This window comes from Protopterus annectens, chromosome 5.part0 (assembly GCF_019279795.1).
Source record: "Protopterus annectens isolate FY-2018-M chromosome 5.part0, PAN1.0, whole genome shotgun sequence".
NCBI classification, from domain to species: Eukaryota; Metazoa; Chordata; order Ceratodontiformes; family Protopteridae; genus Protopterus; species Protopterus annectens.
The window spans coordinates 955,944,344-955,967,757 of record NC_056735.1 but is presented as its reverse complement, the minus strand read 5'-3'; the positions used below and the strand labels follow the sequence as shown (position 1 = coordinate 955,967,757).

The window sequence follows — 23,414 nt, the reverse complement described above, 5'->3', positions numbered from 1 at the left end:
GATTGTTTAAACTATGATAAAGTTAAACAATGTTTATTGGAATGTTTTAAGTTAACAAAATGAAAACACTCTCTGTGTTCCTTATGGTTCCCAACAGTTCACTCCATATATCCGTTCAATTAAATCCACAAAATGCGTGCATTCTCAAAGGCCCATTCACAAGTGAAGATTAAAAATGCACTTTAATGAGCAAAAAAGCCATAAAAAAATCCCTCCCTCTCTCTCTCTTATATATATATATATATATGTATATATATATATATATATATATATATATATATATATATATATATATATAAATATACATACATACATCCAAAAAGCACTTTTGTCTCAATAGTTTGAAACTTCATCAGATACTATTACATAGTTCACAGGAAGTTTTATAGCAAAGAACAATCACGTGACCACCTTCTGCAATGACATCACTTCCCCCCAGACACACCCTCGCAGCACTTGGTGTTCCCACGTGGTCTCCCATCCAAGTACTAACCAAACTTAGCCTTCAAAAAAAAAAAAAAACCTCCATTTCATATAATACGATGTGTAAGGTAAACTAGTGTTTATTATCTATTCTGACAACCATAAAATACATATAACCCATTACTATTATTATTATTTATTATTAAATATTTCTATACATTTCATTGTGGCTGTTCTTTTAGAGAATACTTTTAACGTCTTAAGAGTACCTATGCTTATCTTAGTGACATTGTGGCCGCTCCTGAAAGCCTTGCTGCATAGGTCAAACTCTACCATTTGTATTAGTATTACTTTTACTCAGTACAATTGGGTACCATTGTGAGAGCCTTAGAGTAGCTGACTGGTGGCAGCATAATTACCTGACAGTTTGAGCAGAGGGGGCACAACTGGTAAATCTGTGCCAGCCTTTCCCAGGTGTGTGTGTGTGTGTGTGTGTGTGTGTGTGTGTGTGTGTGTGTGTTTGTGTGTGCGTGTGCATGTATGTGTGTGTGTGTGTGTGTGTGTGTGTGTGTGTGTGTGTGTGTGTGTGTGTGTGTGTGTGTGTGAAAATCAAATATCCAAGTGTGTGTTTTAGCTGCTTACATCAAGGGACACAGTGCTCCAAAGTGGTCAGTGTAGAGTCTTGTTTGGGGCATGGTGAGAGAATGAGAAAGAGATACACATATATAGAGAGAGAGAGTCCAGCCACAGGTCTGGAGTGTGCTACCTGTGTGCTCTTAAGGGAAATTGTGCTTGGTGCAGAGAGCTGCATCTGAAAATACTGTGTGCGGTATCAGTGGTGAGGATTGAGGATCCTTGATTACTGGCCTGGAGTAGGGACCGTCACATCTGGCACCAGCCTGTTTTTTTATTTATTAATTAATTTATTTATTAATTATTTATTTTTTATTTAGTTTTTGCTATTGTTTGCTTTTCATTCTATTACATTTATCCCACTAGCCAATAATATGTTGAAAGTGTTGGTTACAGGAGATGCAATTAACAAGGGTAGTTCTTTTAGAATCTTTTGGGGGAATGGATCTGATCTGACTGACAAGTACTATCCTCTCCCTCCCTGGAAGAATCTTTCTCCATATATCCCCAGTCATTTGCTCCATCTAAGTTTTGCTCCAGACTCTCTCCTACTGAAGCAGTTTGATATCACCCCATTGTCTTGTGAAGTCTGATGGACTAAGGCAAAGTAAAAATGTTTAGTTCATCAGCCAGTTTCCTGGGTTCAATTTAGCTTTCTTCATTCATTAACGTGATTAATCTTTATCTCATATTCCTCTTCACTGTGTCCCTAAAACATTTGATCCCCTTATTTTGTGGGCTATTACTTTCGTTTTTAGCTTGCCCAACTTTCCTTAATTTTCCATTTTCTTTTATTCTTGCCTATGTGCTTCCTTTCTTCATCTGCTGCATTACACTATATCCTGCATTTCCTCTCTTTTTTCCTTTGATGCCTTTCTGGCTTACTTCTTTACTGGATAGGTATACTTTTCTATGTTTTGCTGTTTATCACCCCTCCTTTTTTTATCACCCATCTCTCACTGTTTTTTATCCATTCCCAGTGATCATTTTCTCCTAAAGATCCTCTCCTAGTCTCCAACTACATTTCTACCCTTGTTACTAGCTCTTCATGGTCCACTCCTCTGTAATCCCATACATAAGTCTTTATAAATATATCATCCTTCCCACCCCTAGAATGAACCATATGGTTACATGGTCTTATTTTATTGGTGGTGCTGTTACTTCTGCCCCCTTAATTTCTTTACCTTACTCACTACCATTTCAAGTATTTGACTGTTCTTGGTTCAGTCATGCAGTGATTGGGTTAATTCTCCCTGAACCAGGACTTCATTTAGTGCATTTTTCCTTTTAGTTGTGGATTGAAGGATACCTTAAACTGCTCCCAATGAGTTTAAGTTTCTTGTCATTATTAGTACTCTATCCCCCCACCCTCTCTCTCTCTCTCTTTCTCATTTACTCTGTGGATTATGCGTTCATTCTCACCCTATCAGGTGTAGAATGTCTGATGCATTTTTTAATACACACACACACACACACACACACACACACACACACACACACACACACACACACACACACACACACACATATCTATACACACACAGACGCATGCACACACACACACACACACACACACACACACACACACACACACACACACACACACATACATTACACATATCTATACACACACAGACGCATGCACACACACACACACACACACACACACACACACACACACACACACACACACACACACACACACACACACATATATACATACACATACAACACACATGTTTTGCTGTTTTTTTCTGTTGGCAAAAGCTTATTTCCCCTTCCATCATTGGTAATGAAAGTTTGGTTGCCGCCACCTATTTGACCTTATATTTATTGATTTATAGTTGTTAACACAGAATATCCAACTAAAACCCCTTTTTCAGCATTTATATTGTAGTCCCAGGCAGAAATGCTCCAACATACAAAGAATCAGGACATATAAATGTATATAATATAAATGATAAAATAGGATATGACAGTATTTTCAAACACAGATAAGAAAATATTGCCATAAATTCCATATGAACATGAAACTGGATAAGCAAAGTAATGCTAATGCTGTACTATCTATTTTGTTCAGTCTGTCTTTCTTGTGTATTTTATACCCTAAAATTGACATATCATGCCTGGGACTCAAATACCCATGCATCATTTAGCTGTGCACAAATGCACAGAAGACTGAAATATAAATGGGTGACAGCAGAGGAAAAATCCACTTTTCTTGTGGTGCTTTGACCTCAGAGTTGATTATATAACTATAAGGAGCACAGGGTGTGAAGATCAAGCCCACAGTGGTAAAAATAAAGTTCAAATTCCACTTAACAGAATTTGTCCAAATGATAGTTGTATAGATGTCCTAGACTGATCACACAACATTTCTTTATTAGCCCAAATCTCACTTTTTTCTGCTGTGTTCACATATCCTTTCTGTAGTACTGTTTACAGCTCCCTTATCAGTTTTCTTAGGATCATAGAATCATAAGAGGTTACTAGGCTAATGGCCCTGGGGCCCTTACAAGCCTAGCCAAGAGTTTATCCTCAAAAATGAAACCTGAGTCAGCACCTGTTGCCCCTGTCAATGAGGGACAAACGTAGAACCCCTAAGACAAATTTGTGGTTTCCCATCCATTCTTCAAGGCAGTGCTTGAAGAGGATCAGCTAGGTATTCTGTTCAACATGTATGGGAAGTCTATTGCAGAGATGGGGCAGCCTATGGGAGACAAACCTGTCTCTCCAGCAGGTTTTGTAGATGTTGCATATTAGATTTAGGCCTACCGAGCAGGTAATGCATGAGGAGATAGACTTATGGATATGGAGCATCTCTAGTAGGGCAGGGTCCAAAATTGCCTTGTAGGAGAGGCACAGACCACCTCTAAGCAATCTGTATGATACCAAGTAAAGTGATAGTGATTTCAGCCTGTCAGCGTAGGACAGGCATTGGAGGCCATGGATTGTCTTTGTGAGGTATTTCTGTGGCCTTTCCAGTTGGTGCAGGTGTTTACAGAGGTACATACCAAACGGGGCATTATACTCGATTATAGGTCTAATGATGGAGGAGTACAGAGAGGTAATAACCTCCTTTTTTCTGTATGCAATCCCTTTACTTATGAGATGAACCAAGTAAAAGGCTTTTCTGACCACTGCTGCCACATGATGGTCAAATTTGAGATTGTTGTCAACCTGAGTACCCAGGTATCTCACCACGGGTTGCGTGCTTAGGGGGTTGCCATTGATGTGGTAATCAGTACCGGCTGTGTTGTTGCAGAATGGTACGATAATACATTTTTTTTTTCCGTTTAACTTAAGGCCATGACTTTGGCATCAGTTATTTGTAGCTGTGAGACCCTCTTACAGTATGCTAATGTCATTTGGGGAGTCAATGACTGCACCCAACCTGCAGTCATCCGCAAACTTGGTCAGCCGGCTGCCTGGACTTCTCAGAAGTAGATGCCAAACAGTACAGGTTTCACGACAGATCCTGGGGAACACCACTAGTGAAAGGTCTGCTGTTGGAAGTGGTGGCACCTATTTTGACCTTGTGGTTCCTATGTGTGAGCCAGTTGGCCACCCATCTGACAAGATAGGGATTAACACCAAGTTGTGTTAGCTTTTCAATAATGCCTGAGTGGGAGATTGTGTCAAAGGCCTTGACCAGGTCAAGGTAAACTGTATGTACTGACTTTCCCTCAACCAGGGCCTTGGTGACAGTCTCAAAGAAGTCAATTAAGTTCAATAAGCAAGATCTGCCCCTGACAAATCAGAATAGGGTGAGGTCGATTTTTCGGAGATTGCCTATGTCCTTGTTTATGAGATCCATAATAATAAACTCCATGGCTTTACAGATCAGACTTGTCAAGCTAATGGGGTGAGAGTTTCCTGGGTCAGTAGTGGCACCACCTTTTTGCAAGGGGATGACAATGGCAGTTCTCCAGTCTGCTAGAATGAAGCCTGTAATTAGGCTGTGGTTGAATAGGGTGCTCAGTGGCAAAGCTAGTTCTTGCTGGAGATGGTGCAGTATACAGCCTGGGATATTATCAGGTCCCATGGAAGCTGTGTTCTTTGCCTTGGATAGGGCCTTTAACACTTGATCTACAGAGATGTGAGGTATGGGAAAAATATTGGAGATGTCAACTGGGCCTTTGGGAGGTAATAAGGGGCTGGAATTTGAGCTGAACCTATCAGCTAGCAGGTTGGCTAAGTCGGCAGGATCAGTGTAAGTAGTACCATTAAGTACTAATTTGGAACAAACTTGGGCTTTGCCATGGGGATTCCTAACTTGTGGTTTCCCTTTGTTTCAGAGGCTAGTTTCAACTCATAATTGGCTTTGGAGTTTTTCACTAGTGATCTAATTTGCTTGTTAAGACAGACGAGGGAGATTTTCCGATTTGGAATTTGTTCCTTTTTACCCTTGGACAACAGTTTCTTCCTTTTGTTGTAAAGCCTGTTGACAGAGGATGTCCACCAGACAGGTTTGTGTTTCCTTGAGGAACAGGTTTTAGTTCTGTTGGGTATGGCTGAGTCCATGCAGATGTACAGGTGCTTGTATACTGCACTGGCCTACTGTTCAGCATAATTGTCTGCATCCTCTGAGGGGACAGTGGTGTGAAGCTGCTGATACCCTCCGTAGCTGTAGTCAGTTTTGAGACGTATTTTAGCCTAGTTACAGCTGGGGAGGGGTTGGGTGGGATAGAAACTTCGAATGAGACAGACTGATGATCTAATGTCACCAGGGAAAAACATACTATGGGAATGTTGCAGCCGTCACCCATGTTGGTGAGAACTAAGTCCAGTATGTTATCTCCCCTTGTGGGGGATGAGACCAGTTGGTCTAGTCCATTACAGTTGATGAAGTTAAGGAATCGTTGGGTAAGTGCATTAGTGCAGGAATAGTTTAGCCAGTCTATGGTGGGGTAGTTGAAGTCACCAAGGTTCAGGGTGTTAGGGGGTACCTTGTTGGAGACAAGTAGGTCCAGGTAGGAGGACTGGGTGTCCTAAGACATGGAGGGGGTTCTATAGCTGGCTATAACTTGGATGGGTGTATTGCCAACTGTCAGTTGCACCTGGAGAAATTCCAGTGTGTCATGCTGGTAAACCAGTCTGGAGGTGTGCCTGTCTTTAATGAGGATAGAGAATCCACCACCCTTAGTCTTTCTGACCTCATTTTGGGGTCGGAAAGTGTGGGATGAGGTATAGCCTGGTAAGGCAGGGGGTGCTCTCTGCAGCCCTGAACCAAGTTTCTGTGACTGCACAGACATCGGCATCTTCCAGTGTGTGGAGAGTCTCCAGTGAGTGCATTTTCAGATTAAGGCTCCTAGCATTGAGCAGCATGAACTTCAATTTGCTTTTTGACAGATCTTTCATGTTAGAAGATTTGTCTTTGCGACATAGCCCAAAAAAGGCACAATGGGGGAGACAAGAGCCTTGGCCAAGATCCGGAACCCCAGGGGTGACAGGTGGAGGTCATCTCTGGCAAAGCAACAAGGCTTGTCAACCATGTCATCCCAGACAGACAGATACTGGCTCCCCTTGGAAAGACACAAGAAGCTAAGCCAATTGTTGAATTCAATTATTTTTTGTTGGTATTGTGGCATCATTCTTGGTGAAGGTAGGATGCTGCTCAGGGGTAGGGTCACACCTGCTTGAAGTGCATACTCTGACAGCTCAATCATGTCTCTCTTCATACAGTCCAGGGAGGTACATCTCAAGTCATTCACACCAACATGGGCAACAACAGAGTCATACTTGTATCTGTTGTGGAGAGACTTAAGTGCGTGCGTGATGTGGCAGATTCTAGCGCCTGACAAACAGCTGACCATGACCCTCTTCTTTTTGAGCCTGGTGAGGAGGACATCAGTGTATCTCACTATTGAGTCACCAATGACTAGTATGTTTGGTTTATTGTTATGCCTTATGGGCTGCATTGGTTGATTGTTATGCCTACAGGGCTGTGTTTGTGAAACACTGGTGTGATGACTACTTTATGCAATGTGATTGGCATTGTGTGTGGAATGTTTGTGAGCATGTTTTGGGGGTCTCTATTGTTTAGGTAAGTTTTTGTTGAGGACCCCTGCATAGGTGGGTCTCTGACTCTGTGATGTGGGTGGTGTGGTGTTTGTGCTGGCAATCTCCTCTTCCTCAGGAGTACTCACTTTGGTGTGAGACAGAATGAATTCCAGCTTACTGATGTAGATGCATCTCTCGCAAGTAGAAGAATTATGTGCTAGGAGAAGGTGAATGTCCGTGAACATGAGGCAGTTGCTACCCTGTCTCAGTATGCCCATGACGACCAGATTGGCAGAGGAAACTGATGGGAATTGTCCAGTCATAGTGCTCTGAATACTTGGTGGACTTAGGGAAAACAGGGTTTGATGAAGGTTTGTCCACAAAAACCCAAACTGTAAAATAACTGGCCTGAAGCACAAGTGCTAAAACCAAAACTAAGATGCTTAGAATAGCATGTAAATTTAATTAAGCTACTAAGAAGCAGTAAGAAGCTCAGAATAAGAGCACTTGAGCACTTACGAGCACACAGAACAGTAAACTAAGGTAATAAAGAAGGTAGAAGACAGCTACAGTAAGAGCAGCTGAATAATGTATAAATAGTTTTTTTTTTTTTTTAGTGGAGAGGAATGGACTAGAGCAAGATTAAAAAACTACAGGGTTTGTCCTTCCCAAATGCCCTCGGTGTACACAGTAGATATGGCTGAAGAGATAGGACTGGTAGGAGTGTCTAAAATCAAAATATGATCTCACTGTACTCAGTTGAGTGAGCAAATGAAATGGGCCCAGGAGGAGTGTCCAAAACACAAATTTACAGGAGGGGCTGGCAATTCCAAATCTACCCAGATTAATACCACAACAAGAACAGGGAGAGAGGGTGGCAAACTAACTGCAGAGAGAGAGAGAGAGAGAGAGACCACAGTACTCAATTAATATTGAATGAAACAAGCAAATAAAATGCAGTACTATCTGTAACAATGTGAGTGCAGAACAAAGTATAATTAACTCAGCTTGTACTTCAGCTGATTGCAGGTAGATAGCAGCCAGCCAAACAGCTCAGATATTGAGCAGAAATAAGTACACAGATATGTGACTAACACTTATGAGGCAAGGAGAAACCCTCTAGGCTAAGAGTAGAACACTAAATACCAAAGAAAGTGACACAACTACTCCCAATGAAGCCAGGTGGCTAAACTTCTAGCAAGCTAACTGCAAAGAGACAGAGATACCACAATATTCAATTAATATTCAATGAAACAAATACATAAAATACAGTACTACCTATAACAATGTGAGTGCAGAACAAAGTATACTTAACTCAGCTTGTACTTCACTTGATTGCAGGTAGATAGCAGCCAGCCACACAGCTCAGAAATTGAGAATATATAGAATGGCTTCTTGCACTCTGCATTTTCCAAACTTGCTCATTTTTTTCTTTTCTTTTAATTTCTTTATTCTTACTGTTTTTTTTTTATTGTCACTTGCACTTTTTCTTTCCTCATCTTTAATTTTTTCTTCTTTAGTCAATCTTTATTATACATTCCACCTTATCTTAATAGTAATAATGCACACATGTATGTTTTTGATCCATATTACAGCAGGTATATTATCTCTTGGCTCATCCATTGTCCTGTACTATTCAGTCAACAGATCCTCACTGCTTCTTCCACTATCAAAGAAAATAAGTATAGTTTGCTTGTATTTGCACACAAGCCATCTTGCTTACTGTTGTACACTTGCCATCATATATAAAATCACAAAATCAACTTGTGCTTAAGCTGTGATCTAACCAGGGAGATATAGCTACACCTAGAAGTTTTGGTTCTAAGCAGCACTTCCAAGTTTCAAAGCACTTTTTTTATTGCAGCACATTGCTATGTAAAATGGCATATAATTGCATTTGGTTATTTCCACATAGTAAGAAAAATGCTGAACTCACTTCTAATTGAAAAGGTATCCTCAGTTAAATACCAGTCCATTTCCTTTTGCCCTACTATCAGTGAAATGAGTTTACTTTGCAGGTGTTCAAAGTCTCCTATCATCTTATTATAAGCTAACTAAGAGAAACTCTTGCACATTTGGTTAGCTGCTATTACATCTCTTCTTGTATAGTCATTATGAAATGAAAAGCTGGGAACCAGGGTAGAGCCATGTGCATGCAAACTAAAGTATTTCACCAATGAGAAAGTGTACTTTTCAAGGTCATCCTCATTTGCTTCTTCTTTAGCCGGTAGTTCAAACTACTAAGAGATATAGTTTCTCTGTCACTGTGTATAATTTGGTATTAAACTACTACTTAGTATAATCTAGGTTTACGGTTTCTCCTTTAAGATAATGATAAACAGTTTCTTGCAGGTAAATCAAGAACATAAGATAATTAGTAGCAGATTTTTACTTTACTTTCCAGTGGATGTAGACACATCAACTGCTTTCTTTCTATCCAAAATAGTCTTATCTAATCCTCCCACTATCTTTATTATGACTGATAAACACAAAACAGTCTATCATTTGATATGCAATGAATATGTGTGTAGTATTTATCATTTTTCTGGTCATGTGATTTTATATCTATACTTCCTGCAGAAATTCATCTGTCCTTATCATCTTCCAAACTGAAAATCCTGAGGTGCAGTATTAAAACATGTTCAGCAATGCTCTTGCCCAACTCTATACTGCAACATACTAGAGGACTTTATACTAAACCACATGAAATCCACTATTGCATGCCTCCTGTACATGGATGCTCTTCTTTGCCCCTGGCTCACCTGGCTCACCTGGTTTCCACAAGTCTGTTTTTGGCCTTGTGCTTCTCATCTTTGGTCTATATTTTTAAAGTTTTGAAGTTAACATCAGTAATAAAATGCATTGACTCTGGAATGAAAGGTACAATTATCAAAACACTTGGCTGTGGAATAAGAAGCAGCCAATAAGCTCATCTTTTTCTGTAGCAAAACCGTTTCTAACATTCTGCCAACACTCAGCTGCTGTGCTGTTTGAAGAGCAGAGGGTTGGAGTGAAAGGATATACATTTTGACTGCTGAACCTTTATCAATCTAGCTAATTTCTAAGAAACCACAATGTTCCTAAGCCTGTTTATTATGAAGTTAGTGGCAACATAAGAATATGTTTAAGGATTGGCTGCAGTGTTAAATGTGATCATTGCTTATCTTCCTAATTAAAATAAAGCTTTACTGAAACAACCTGAGTGGCTATCTGTATAAACCTGTGAATATTAAATGCAATTTGTGTGTCAGACAAATGGAAAAAAGTCCATACCTTTGGAGAACTGACAGCCATTTTTCTTTCTCTTCTGTAGAACTGAAATGAAAAAAACAAATAAATTAATTAGCTTCCATCTTGCATTTTGCATACTTTGCAGTCAATATATTTGTTATTCTAGAGGTTTTCAAGTACCTTGCTACTTTTTCTGTGATCGTTAGCCACTGTTGTCTTTATAGTATCAATTGGGGCAATCCATTCCATTGTTTCTTGCCTTCTGGACCATATTAAGAGTCATACAGCTGTACTGCTCAGTATGTCTTGCTCCCCTTATGGCTTGTGATAGGGAGACAGAATGTATACAACTAGGGCTCAAGACGTTACATCATTTATCTAACAGCCATATCATATTTTCACTATGATCTCCTGTAAGAATTTATATTCCATTCTTTGGAGACAGAATTTCAAATACGCAAATGTTTTTACATGTTTGAAAACCAAACACATTATGCCTCATCCACCAAATATAACAGGATGACAAACAGCATTACTGTTACAAAGAAATTATACAATTTTAAGGATGCTACATCTAAACTGGAATAACAATGTAGAATTAATTGGTTTGTTTGGACTATGCTGAGTCAAACTGTATCTGGTGCATAATACAAGATGCTGTAACAGTTAAAGCAACCTAAGTTTGAATCTTATCACATCCACCTGATCACTGTGTATACATCAACAGGCTCTGTGGCTTTTCATACCTTTGTCCCTTTGACTGTAAAACTGTCCAGAATTCCAATTTGTTTGAATCATCATCATCATCAGCCCTTTTTTTCCCATTTTTTTGCTACATGGGATTGGGGTATCATGTTAACTGTTGCCAACTCTCTCAATTCAGTGCCACATTCCTGCCTTCTTCAACACTCATGCCTGACTGTCACAGATCTCCTTTCACACAATCCATCCACCTCTTTGCTGGACGTCTCACTTCCTCTTTCCTTCTTCCTGTCTATTCCAAATCTTCCTCACCAGATTGCCTTCTGCTTTTCTACACATGTGCCCAAATCACCGTAAAATGTTCTCTTTGATCTTACCTGCAATTGGAGCTAATTTGCCTTCTGCTCTTATGTCCTAATTTCTTTGTCTGTCCCACAGTGTGCATCCTGCTACCTTTCTCAGGCACTTCATTTCCATCACCTCTAGCCTCTTCAACTGTTCTGCCTTTACTGCCCATGTTTCTGTACCAAAAAGTAGCACTGGCCATACTACTGTCTTGTACACCTTACCTTTTGGCTTCTTTGGTATTCTTCTGTCATAGACTACACCTGATACTCTATGCCAGTTGGCTGCAGCCCCTCTGATTCTAGCTTTGACCTCTTTATTCAGACTACCCTTCTCCTCAACCACCCATCACAGATACCTGAAGCTGTTTACCTGTTCCACTATCTTCCCTTCTATCTCTATTCTCAGCTTCTTCTGATTTCCCCAATTTGCTGCCATTACCACTGTCTTATCTGTGCTTAGTTTCATCTATGTGCCTTCAGATTTGCATTCCCATTTGATTGAACATCAATGCCATTACCTCTAATGACATCATGACCTTATCTAAGATGCAACCTCCGCCTCGTGTATAGAGCTTTAACAAACTCTATTCTGACAGACCTATTACACATTCGTAAGTTCAGTGGCATAGTAAACACCCACTCAAGAGAGTTCAATCTGCTTTGCAAAATAAATAGAACATGTTGGAGGGACATGTACATATCAAAGAGAATACTACATCTATGGAACTGTCTTCCACTCCACATAAAGCAAAGTACTAATTTTATTCAAATGTAACTTGGATGAATGAATAGGTAACTGCAAATTCACCCAATTTTAGAAGCCCTGTCCCTCATGAATACGAGAAAAATGCAAATGTCTCAACACATCCTTGTTTGGTTAATCTCTGAGTTATTTACATGCAAAACATAAAAGCTAGAAATTAGTATTGGAATGTAAGACTAGGCTTCTTAACATGCTCACAGATTAATAGCTTATTAAGTACATATGAACCTATGGGCCTATAAATGTATTATTTATTTATTTGTTTATTTACTTATTTACATATTTATTTTACATTTGTTAGCCAAGTAAGTGTGTTGGGCTAAGGAACCTTTTCAGGCATGACTTGGGTCATAATTCAATGAAAGACAATATTTAAAATTTGGAAACTGGAAGTCAGCAATGTCAGCTATTCAATATATATTATTTAGAAAGAGGCAGAGGAATTCTTAAAACCAGCATCCCATAAAAAAATACAAATAGTGAAGCTGACCTTACTTTGGGTCTCATTTACTTTTATTTATTTATTTATTTATTGCACTTTTTCTCATTTACTGCTGTAGAACACTTTAGTAACATATTCTTGCAGCTCTTAAATAATATTGTACTACTATGTAATAAAGAGTTAAGTCCAACCACCCACCCTAGGCTGACAAAGGAAACAACAACAAAAATCATGACAAAAATGAATAAAGCCTGGAAAAATTGGTATAAAAATAGAACTCAAAATGCCTTCCAGTGGAGGGGGCGTGGTCAAGATGGTGAGGAGTTAGCAGCACTGTTTTTAGCTCTGCTTCATTTTAACATCTCTGACAGGATTTTTACTAAAAAACTCAAAAAGAATGTTTCAAAACTTGATAGATTTATAGGTGAGAATCTGTTGAAAGATTTACTACAAAAATAAGTTTGAAACTCTTTTAATTGCTTTTTCCTGTCAAGAAAACTAGAAATAACTAATTGTCTGAAAATGAGCCAATAAGTCAAGTGTACAGGACAGTACAATGAAAAAAGGCTACAGGCTATGCTAAACAACATCAATGCGCTGTCTGTAAAGACAAATAAATTAGAAAGCAAAATCGAAAATTTTAAAGAGGAATGTAAAAAACAAGTTGAAGTGCTGATTGAATCTCTTAAACAACAACTATGACAAATCTTGAGTACAGAAGAGGCAATGTCTGATTTTAATAGATTACTTGAAAATGAGAATAACACTGAAGTTCTTCTGAAACAAAACAACTTATTCCAGGAAAAAATAGAAGATTTAAAGAACAGATCTAGAAGGGATAACATCAGGATTTATGGGATTCCTGAAAAGGAGAAGCGAGACAGTATGATTGAATTCCTTAATATCTGGCTGCCTAAAACTTTGAGCCTGCCTGAAGCTTTTTCCTTTGGAATTGAAAGGGCACATACACATTACCTTCCAACTCATCTTTAAAAAAAAAAAAAAAACACCTACACCAAGGTCAGTGATAGTAAGATTTTTCTCAAGTCAAGAGGTTTAAGGAATCACACAGTGGAAAGTCTAGCTTTGCTAGATTTTTCTTTTTTGTTTTTTAACTGATTGTTTTTTCTGTGTGACATTTTTACTCATTGTTTTAGTTTGGGGTGTTTTGCAGTCACCTTGAGGTTTATGGATATCAGCTGAGTATGACAACCCTGTGTTTCCAAATGTCAGCCAAACATTCCACTTATGCTGTGCTGATGATGTCATAAGAAGGCAGAGACATGCATGTCCACAGATAGCCTGCTTTGGTTTTATACGCCTAAATTTGTCCATAAATAGACTTAAAAGAAGAAGTCATGGACATTCAGAATTGTCATTTAGCTGAAACACTTGATGTCCTTAAAGGGTAATTTGCATATATCCCATTTCACCTCTAATACAAGAAGTTTAAGGAATCACACATTGGAAAGTCTAGCTTTGTTAGATTTTTCTTTTTGTTTTTTAACCAATTAGTTTTTCTGTATGACCTTTTTACTCATTGTTTTAATTTGTTATTTGGGATATTTTGCAGTCACCCTGAGGTTTATGGATATCAGTTGGGTACAACAACCCTGTGTTTGCAGATGCTAGCCAAGCATTCCACTTATGTTGTGCTGGTGATGCCATAAGAAGATAGAAACAGGCACGTCTACAGCTAGTGAGCTTTGGCTTTATCGGCCTGAATTTGTCCATAAATACACTTAAAAGAAAAAGTCATGGACATTCATAATTTCTATGAAAGACCTGATGTCCTTAAAGGGTAATTTGCATATATCCCATGTCACCTCTAATGCAAGAGGTTTAAGGAATCACTCAATGGAAAGTCTAGCTTTGCTAGATTTTTCTTTTTGTTTTTTAACCGATTGTTTTTTCTGTATGACCTTTTGCTCATTGTTTTAGTCAAGTCAAGATAAGGATTTAGTCTTACAAGCTACATGGACTAATTATCCATTTAAAATTAAAGAAAATACTGTATGATTTGACAATGCATTTAAGGTGGAGGTGGGGTTACATCAAGGATCAGCTCTGAGCCCTTTTTTATTTGCAATGGTGATGGACAGGTTGACAGACGAGATCAGACAGGAGTCCCCGTGGACTATGATGTTTGCAGGTGACATTGTGATCTGTAGTGAGAGTAGGGAACAGGTGGAGGAGACCTGGAGAGATGGAGATATGCTCTAGAGAGAAGAGGAATGAAGGTCAGCAGGAATAAGACAGAATATATGTGTGAATGAGAGGGAGGATAGAGGAATGGTGAGGATGCATGGAGTAGAGGTGGCGAAGGTGGATGAGTTTAAATACTTGAGGTCAATAGTTCAGAGTAATGATGAGTGTGGAAGAGAGGTGAAGAAGAGAGTACAGGCAGGATGGAGTGGGTGGAGAAGAGTGTCAGGAGTGATTTGTGACAGACGAGTACCTGTAAGAGTGAAAGGGAAGGTCTACAAGAGGGTAGTGAGACCAGCTATGTTATATGGGTTGGAGACAGTGGCATTGACAAAAAGGCAGGAGTTTGAGTTGGATGTGGCAGAATTAAAGATGTTACGATTTGCACTGGGTGTAACAAGGGTGGACAGGATTAGGAATAAGTATATTAGGGGGTCGGCCCAAGTTGGAAGGTTCGGAGACAAAGCCAGAGAGGCATAATTACGTTGGTTTGGACATGTGCTGAGGAGGGATGCTGAGTATATTGGGAAAAAGATGCTAAGGATGAAGCTACCAGGTAACAGGAAAAGAGGAAGGCCTAAGATAAGGTTTATGGATGTAGTGAGAGAGGACATGCAGGTGGTTGGTGTGACAGAGCAAGATGCAGAGGACAGGAAGAAATGGAAACAGGGGATCTGCTGTGGCGACCCCTAACGGGAACAGCCAAAAGAAGATGATGACTGTATGATTTGACAATGATTATTCAACATTAGTAATGTCAAAGAGAAAAGCATGCAAGCTACTTGTTAAAAGCTTAAAGAAAATAATATTGAAGCACAAATCTTGTTTCCAGCATAAATAAGGATTCACTTTCCAGAAGGAAAGATTCTTACCACCTTGGAAGATGCAATGGATGTTATATAGAAAAGTAAAATCCTAGAAAAAATGGACTGGAATCTGTCAATTTCTTTGAAGAGAAATGCAACAAGAGATGGTTGTTTAATAAAAGATAAAAACAGTAAAAACTGAAGGACAAATGAAAATCAATGTATTTAAGGGTTATGAATTCTTATTAATTTAATGAAGTATTTAAATAATTACGAACAGGTGCTGAATGCCACTTTTTACAAGGAAAATAATTTAGTTAAGCTAGTTGTCTTTACATACTTTAAAATCTTGTCTGACAACTTTGTTACTAATATTATAAACGACAAGATACTATCTTAACTTGCAACATTTACTGTATATACTGTTGATATTCAATATATTGTTATTGTATTAAAGCCAACAACCTGTAATGTTCTTTACTATTGTACAACTTTGTATCTCTATTTATCATGTACATGATGTGGAGCTTTTCTCCCCAGGCATCTGCTGAAAAAGGACTTGCGTCCAGTCGGAATTTCCCGGTAAACAAATGTAAATAAATAAATAAATAAATAAATTTCCCTACTTCAGTTGGTTATTAGTTCCCTTTTTGAAAATGTTAGAGATTGAGTCTTTTAGCTAAACAGGAAATTAAAGCCACTTATTTTCATTTAAAGTTTAAAAGGTTAAACTATTCAATTTATTAAAAGTTAGTCAGTATCATGACGGAACTTGTTTAGGTGGCACACTTTCTGATATCCTGGCATAGTTGTGTAATGTACTATTAAATATAATACAAGATGCAACAAATGACATTAAAGAGGCATGTTAAGTTACATTGTTGTTGTTGTCTTTCGGCTTTTCCCAGTTAGGGGTCGCCACAGCGGAACTCTGGCCCTCTAATGATTGGCAGTAGATTTTCACGAACGCCGAGGTGGCAGCTTGACGTTCAACCTTCAATGAAGGCACGCACATTTATGCATGTCTTTTGAATGCCTACCCAACCGTGGGGAGGACATGCAGACTCCACACAGGAGGCACTTCCCGCACTCCAGCCGAGAATCGAACGGGAGACCCTCTTGCTCTGAGGCAACAACGCTACCGCTGCACCACCACGGAACATACATTCTGGGTTCTTAAAATGGTCCAGTAGTATGCTGCTGATAGTTTACTTAATATGCAATAGCACCCTGGAAAGACATGCTATGTTATAAACAAAGTATAAAAATATAGCTTCTTACATATATAAAAGTTATTATTGGAATAATATTAAATAATTAGAGTAACACTCACACTTTTACAAGTTGAACCTGGCTTATTCTTTTAATGCAACTTTATATGCTATAACTCCTTTAAAAAATGACAGTCTGCTTTGTATTAAACATCTCATACAAATACTGTTTACTGAATCATTAAATGTTATTTCTTTAAATACAATAGCGTTTTAGTGATTGACATAATTTGAAATGGTTGTTTTTTTAGTGGTTTGGAAGGGATTGAGGGATTGATGTATGATATACAGGTAGCTTAGATTCACTCGTGAATGTTTTTGTGTGAATTGTAGCTGATAAATTGTTCATTTGCAAACCCTTGTCATGAGGACCAGCTTGAAGCAGGTTAATTAGAGTCATGTGCACTTTTATGATGCTACGGGAGTTCCAAAATTTCTAAGATCTGTCCAGGTTACTTCTTCCTGTCTAAAAGTAAATAATCATAATATTTCGAATTATATGCTAAGATGGCAGGGCCATCCACCCGGTGTTGTAAACCTGACTTGAGATGACTGTCACTGTTGAAGTGACACTCCAACCCCATGTGTAAAATGGGAAAAAGGGGTTGAGGATGGATGGATGGATGGATGGATGGATGTCAATGAATACAAGTTAGATAACAAGCAAAATATAGTGAATTGCATTCTGAGCCACTGCCAGTTATTAAATAGTTCTGAATGCTTGCAGTATACCAAAAGAATAATTTATATAATAGCCTATAGAAAGACACTTCTGATAAAAACTTAGAATTGTGTTTCTTTGTTATGATCTCTTTTTAATAACAAAACGTAATATCTCAGAACAATTTCTTATAGAAAGTTTGAATCTTAAAAGGGAAGATTTTTCAGATGTTTGTTCAGATACTGTTAGACACTAAATTTAAGGAAAACATAGGACTGATTCTACCAGTAGTACTAGATTAGAGACTATTAAATATATAAGAGTAAATATAAATGTTCTTCTACATGATATATTCTGCACTAGGATTATAGCTAAAATATAACACCTAGGAATACAGTAATAGTACAAAACATAGTATACAAACAAAAATAAAAAGAGATCAGAATAAATAAATATGTATACAGTTAAAGAATATAAATATGTCTATACGGGTGGGAGGTTGGCATAGTGGTTAAGGTGTTCATCTTATAGGCACAAAGTGCAGGGTTTGATTCTCACATGGGGTAAGTGGCTGGGCTTGGAATGGCCTACAAGGGCAGTTAGCCTGCTACTAATTTCTGAACTTATGATCCTATGAACAACTTTACTAATAGTAAAAAAAAATAGAAAAATATCAATCATCGGACCTATAAATTAATGAATGTGAAAACAACAACTGACTTCCTTCCTATAGTAGACCAGGTAGATAATGTGAGGTACATGGAAAGATGACTGTAGAGATATTCAGTTTGAGCAACTTATAATAAAGATTTTGACCACCTGTTTAACTTTTCTTATTCATAATAATTCACTGATGGGATTTTTTTTAAGATGATGCATACTAAAAATATGAGACACATTAATGTGAATCAGAAGCATGAGCTAAGCATTGTTAGTCTAATGGAGAGTTTGAGAAGTAGTTTGTGCGTTTTTTCAACAAACTAGGAATACGTTATTCTGTGGTAGAATGTTTTAAAGTTATATCATTAGATAATTTTTTATTTGTTTCAAAAGTTTTGTCCATAGTTGAAGATTTCATATTAAAGTATATAATAAGTTCTTTATATAAATGTGATTTCATTATACCTGTGTTTTTTTCTCTCTCTTGTATAACTGTCTGATTTTAAATGCATATCTATTAATATTAATCAACTGAATAATTCAGTAAAGAGGGAGTGTATGTTCAAATACTTGCAATTCCATAAAGCTCAAATAGGATTTCTATAAGAAACACATAGGCTCATAGGTAGGTACTAGGCTATCAACCCAAGGGCCTACATAAGCCTAGCCAGCAAGGTTCCATAGCTTACGCCACCAATAAAGTTATTTTTCTGTGCTACTGTTGAGCAGAGACACAGAAGTGATCCCCAGGTGTATTTCCTATTTCCCATCCACTCATCAAGATTTTTCTTGAAGAGTGCTAATGAAGAACATTGCTTGACATAGATGGGTAGCTTGTTCCAGAGTATAGGAAGTCTCTGGGACAGGAATCTTTCCCTCAAGTGTGTCCTGTTTATTCTGGTGACAAGGTTTAGGTCTCTAGAGCATGTAGCTTGGAGGGATTGGGATTTCTTTAGGTGTAGCATGTCCAACAGCTCTGGGTTTGACATAGCTTTATATGTTAAGCAGAGATCACCTCGGAGTAGGCAATATGCTATGGAGTAAAGCTGGAGTTTTTTGAGGTGGTCAGTGTAGGGCATTTGTTTGAGGCTAGTAATCCTTTTTGTGAGGTAGTTCTGTGGCCTTTCCAGCTGCTGCAGATGTCTTGTGAGGTACATTCCAAAAGGGGCGTTGTACTCTATAATGGGTCTAATGAGTGATGAGTAGAGGGGAACAATGACCTCCTTTTTCCTGGATGAGAACCTTTTATGATGAGGTGTGCCACGTAGAAGGACTTCCTGACTACTGTGGCGATGTGACTATCAAAGGAGAGACTACTGTACACCTGGGTCCCAAGGTCTCTTATCATGCATTCGGTGTTAAGTAGATTGCTGCCTATGTGGTAGTTCATGGGTACAGAGTTTTTACCAAAGGGGATGACACTGCACTTTTTGGCATTGAGCTTGAGGCCATGGCTCTGACACCAGTCATTTGTCTCAGTGAGGCCCTTCTGTAGGATGTCCACATCATTTGGGGACTTGACTATGGCTCCTATTTGCAGTCATCTGTGAACTTCATTTACTTAATAAAGATGTAAATAAACTTTCATTACAGAATTATTTGGTTTTGGCAGGTTCTGGCTTTCGAGCTAAAAGAAGAGGCACCCTCATTTTATGGAAGAACTCACCAGTAATGTTTGAAGTAAAATATACCTATGTTGATAAAAATGGTATGTTGAGCATTGTTATAATTGAGTGGAACAGAAAACTATATACATTGGTGAACTTGTAATGGATTCCAGTGGTTGGAGTTAAAGATGCAAAAAAATACTTAGACATTATTACATGAAAGGTGAAGTCATAGTAGCTGGTGATTTTAATAGAATTATATCTGACAAAGATTCCACTGCAGACAGAAAGCTGAGAATCACATCGTCAACCAAACACTTAACAAATTTTGTAAATCTAATGAATTAAAGCATATGCATGAGCTAAGGAAAACAAACTCACTTAAATTTACCCATTATACTTATAGATACTGAACACAAACAAATATTGATAACATTTTTGGCTCAATCTGTTATCACATATCAGAAAAGTTTCAAACGTTTTATGCCCAATATCAGACCATAATGCTATAATCTTTAATATTATTTTAAAACTGACAATTTAATGTATCTCATGAGATTATGAGCAAACATTAATAAAATAAAATGATTCAATGACTGGTATGGTAAAGAGATCAAACATTTCCTAGAAATAAACATGAATGGTGAAGTATCTGTAATTGTTCTGGGGGATTCATTAAAGGTTTACTTAAACTGAAGAGTTAAAAGCTGGTATATTAGTAAAACGAGAATAGGGCAAAGAAATTTAATCTTGCATAAACTTGATCTTAGATAAAAGAAAATGAATAAACCAAATTATATCATAGAAATTATAACACACATACATAATAAAAAAGAAAGAAGATATTAAAGGTATTTCTGAGGGTTTTAAAATATTTGATGAAAATGTTAATAATAATACAGATAACCTAGATAATGATGATATTGGTGAAACTTTTCTAAGGGGAAAATATAAATAGTAAAATAAGTGAAAAATAAAACAATGCTAGACCATTCACTTTAACAGAAATAAAAGATCAAATAAAAAGTTAAACAATAAGACACTGGGATTAGATGGTCTTATACCAGAACTATATAAAATACTACCAGATGATGCAGTTAAAATATTACATAAAGTCTATGGAGAAATAAAAACAAGTCCATCCCCCCATCATGAAAATATTCCCTTATATCACCTATTTTAAAACAAGATAAGGATCCTACAAAGTGCTCATCATACAGACCAATTTCACTTTTAAATGTGGACTATAAGATGTTCATGTCCATTTTAGCTAACAGAATTAATCTACTTATACCAAAACTAATTAACAATGATCAAACTAGGTTTATTTTAAATACAGGTACACAATAATATAATAAGAATACAGACATTAATAGACTATGCAAATAAAAATAAAAAAGAACCTTCTATTATTAGTCTCGATTTAGATAAGGGTTTTGACTGAGTTAATTGGTTGCACCTGTTTAAAACACTTAACGTGTATAATTTCTCACCTGAGCTAATTGCATTAATTTCTAAGTTATACAATTACTCTTGTGCTTATATTAAAATAGGCTCTTTTCTTTCTAATTCCTTTAAATTACAAAAAGGCACAGAGCAAGGCTGTCCGATATCACCTTTACTTTTTGCATTAGCTATATAACCCTTTGCTAATAGTATTAGATTCAGTAAGAGCATTAATGGTATCAAAATAAAAGAAGATTTTGAACTAAAGATTCAAGTCTTTATTGATGATATTTTACTAACAATAGGAAATATAGAGAATTCATTAGAAAATATAATTAGTTCTATAAGTCATTTTGAAGAAATCTCAAACTTAAGATTTAATCTTAATAAAACAAGTTCATTATTAATTAATAAAAAATTTAATTCATACAAAAATATTCTAACATCAATTGGAACAGGAATCCAGTGAAATGCCTTGGTATAACCATTATGTCTAATTGTAAAAAAAAATCATACAAAAAAACTTTCATCAGGTTGTTGATAAATTTTAAGTTTTCAATGGAAGAACAGTTAATGCTATTAAGATAATAATTCTTCCTAAAATATTGTTTGTCTTACAATCTTCAGTAATATATCCACCAAAAAATTGATGAAGATAAATAATACTCTATATTTTTGGCATCCTAATAAACCAAGAGTTTCCTTTGATTCACACAGAAAAGGTTGGGATAATGGTGGAATAGGATTCCCTGATATTCAATTGTATGCTACTTTAACAACTGTAAAAGTTATAGCATTGTGGGTAAATTCATCTTATGATTCAAAATGGAAACAAATACATCAATAAGTATTATTAGTAAATAATAAATATATCACAGCCAGTCAAACAATTAATCCCTAATAGTTCTATCTGGTTATTAAAAGATTTTTGTGTACATGGAATTACAACATCTTCTCAAATTCCCTATTTAATTAACATCATTTCCTCTTTCCAAATGTTCACATATTCTAACCACTGTATTAAAGACTAAATATTTTCTATGTTTCCGATTGCATATACAAATGACTGCTTAGAAACTCATAACTTCAACAAAATGCTGGTATTGAAACAACAAAGTAACTTAATTTATTGGCCATCAATGCTTAAATGGTACTGATATATACATATATTTGAGAGCCATTTATAATCTTGAAATACTGAAATGTCGAATTTCAGTATCTCAAGACTAAAAACCCGAATGTTTAAAATAGCAAAAGTTCATAATCGCAAATTCGAATATCTCGAATTCGCGGTTATGGCCTTACGTTACGTGATGTCCGGGATTGTGTGTTTATGGTGCACGGTGCTGTGTGTGGATCTAGGTGTTTTGTAAGGGATTTGAGTGGGGGTTAGAGTGTGTTTGAGTGCGCTGATATGTTTGATGTGTGTGTGAGAGACTGGCGAATGTGCGTGTGTGAGTTTGCTTTTGTTTCCTGTTTGTGCGATGTCGGAGTTAGTATATACAAGTAGGGGGGTGTTGGGAGTGCAGCTCCCCATGGGGGTGCAGGGGGTTTTGCCCCCCTGCTTATATGTGTATGAGTTGTGTATGTGTATAGTTTTTGTTTGTTTATGTTGTGATGTGGGTGTTATGTATGTATGGCGTAGTGTATGCAGTTTGTTCAGTGTTTTGAATTTTATGGTTTTGGGCTCGGGGTTTTGTAGTTTCGGTGTTTTTTGGATTCGGTTTCATAGTTTTGAAATAGTGAAATTCGATGTTTCAGTATTTCGAGATTATGAAGTGAATCCATATATATATATATATATATATATATATATATATATATATATACCGTTGAAAATTGAAAAGGTCCAAATACAATCAAGATTCTGAGAACTGGTTAATTTTATATTAATATTAAGAGACTTTGTGAACACAGAGATTAATAAGAAGTTTAACCTAGATAAGAAATTGTTCCCCAAGTTATTGGAATTCTTAATAAATATCAATAATAATGCAATGAAAAATTATTCACATTTGTAATACATTAAATTTATGAAATTAAGTTAGCTTTCACTTATTTAGATAATTCCTACTGTAACTGCTCCTCAAAAATTAATAATGAAGACTCCTCTGAAGAATACAAGAAAATAATATTAAAATCTGTAGCTAGGTTCATAGGTTCATAGATTAGTACTAAGCTAATTGCCCTTGCGAGCCATTTTAAGCCTAACCA

General features: G+C 37.0%; 1 protein-coding gene across 1 annotated transcript in view; it reads right to left on the bottom strand.

Annotated features, from left to right (window-relative positions):
* The window catches only part of ARHGAP20 (Rho GTPase activating protein 20), a 781,419-nt gene that overhangs the window by 211,757 nt on the left and 546,248 nt on the right, over positions 1-23,414 (bottom strand). The window contains exon 5 of the mRNA XM_044072727.1: positions 10,333-10,374. Within this exon, the coding sequence (XP_043928662.1) occupies positions 10,333-10,374 (42 nt within the window). The remainder of the gene's footprint in view (positions 1-10,332; positions 10,375-23,414) is intronic.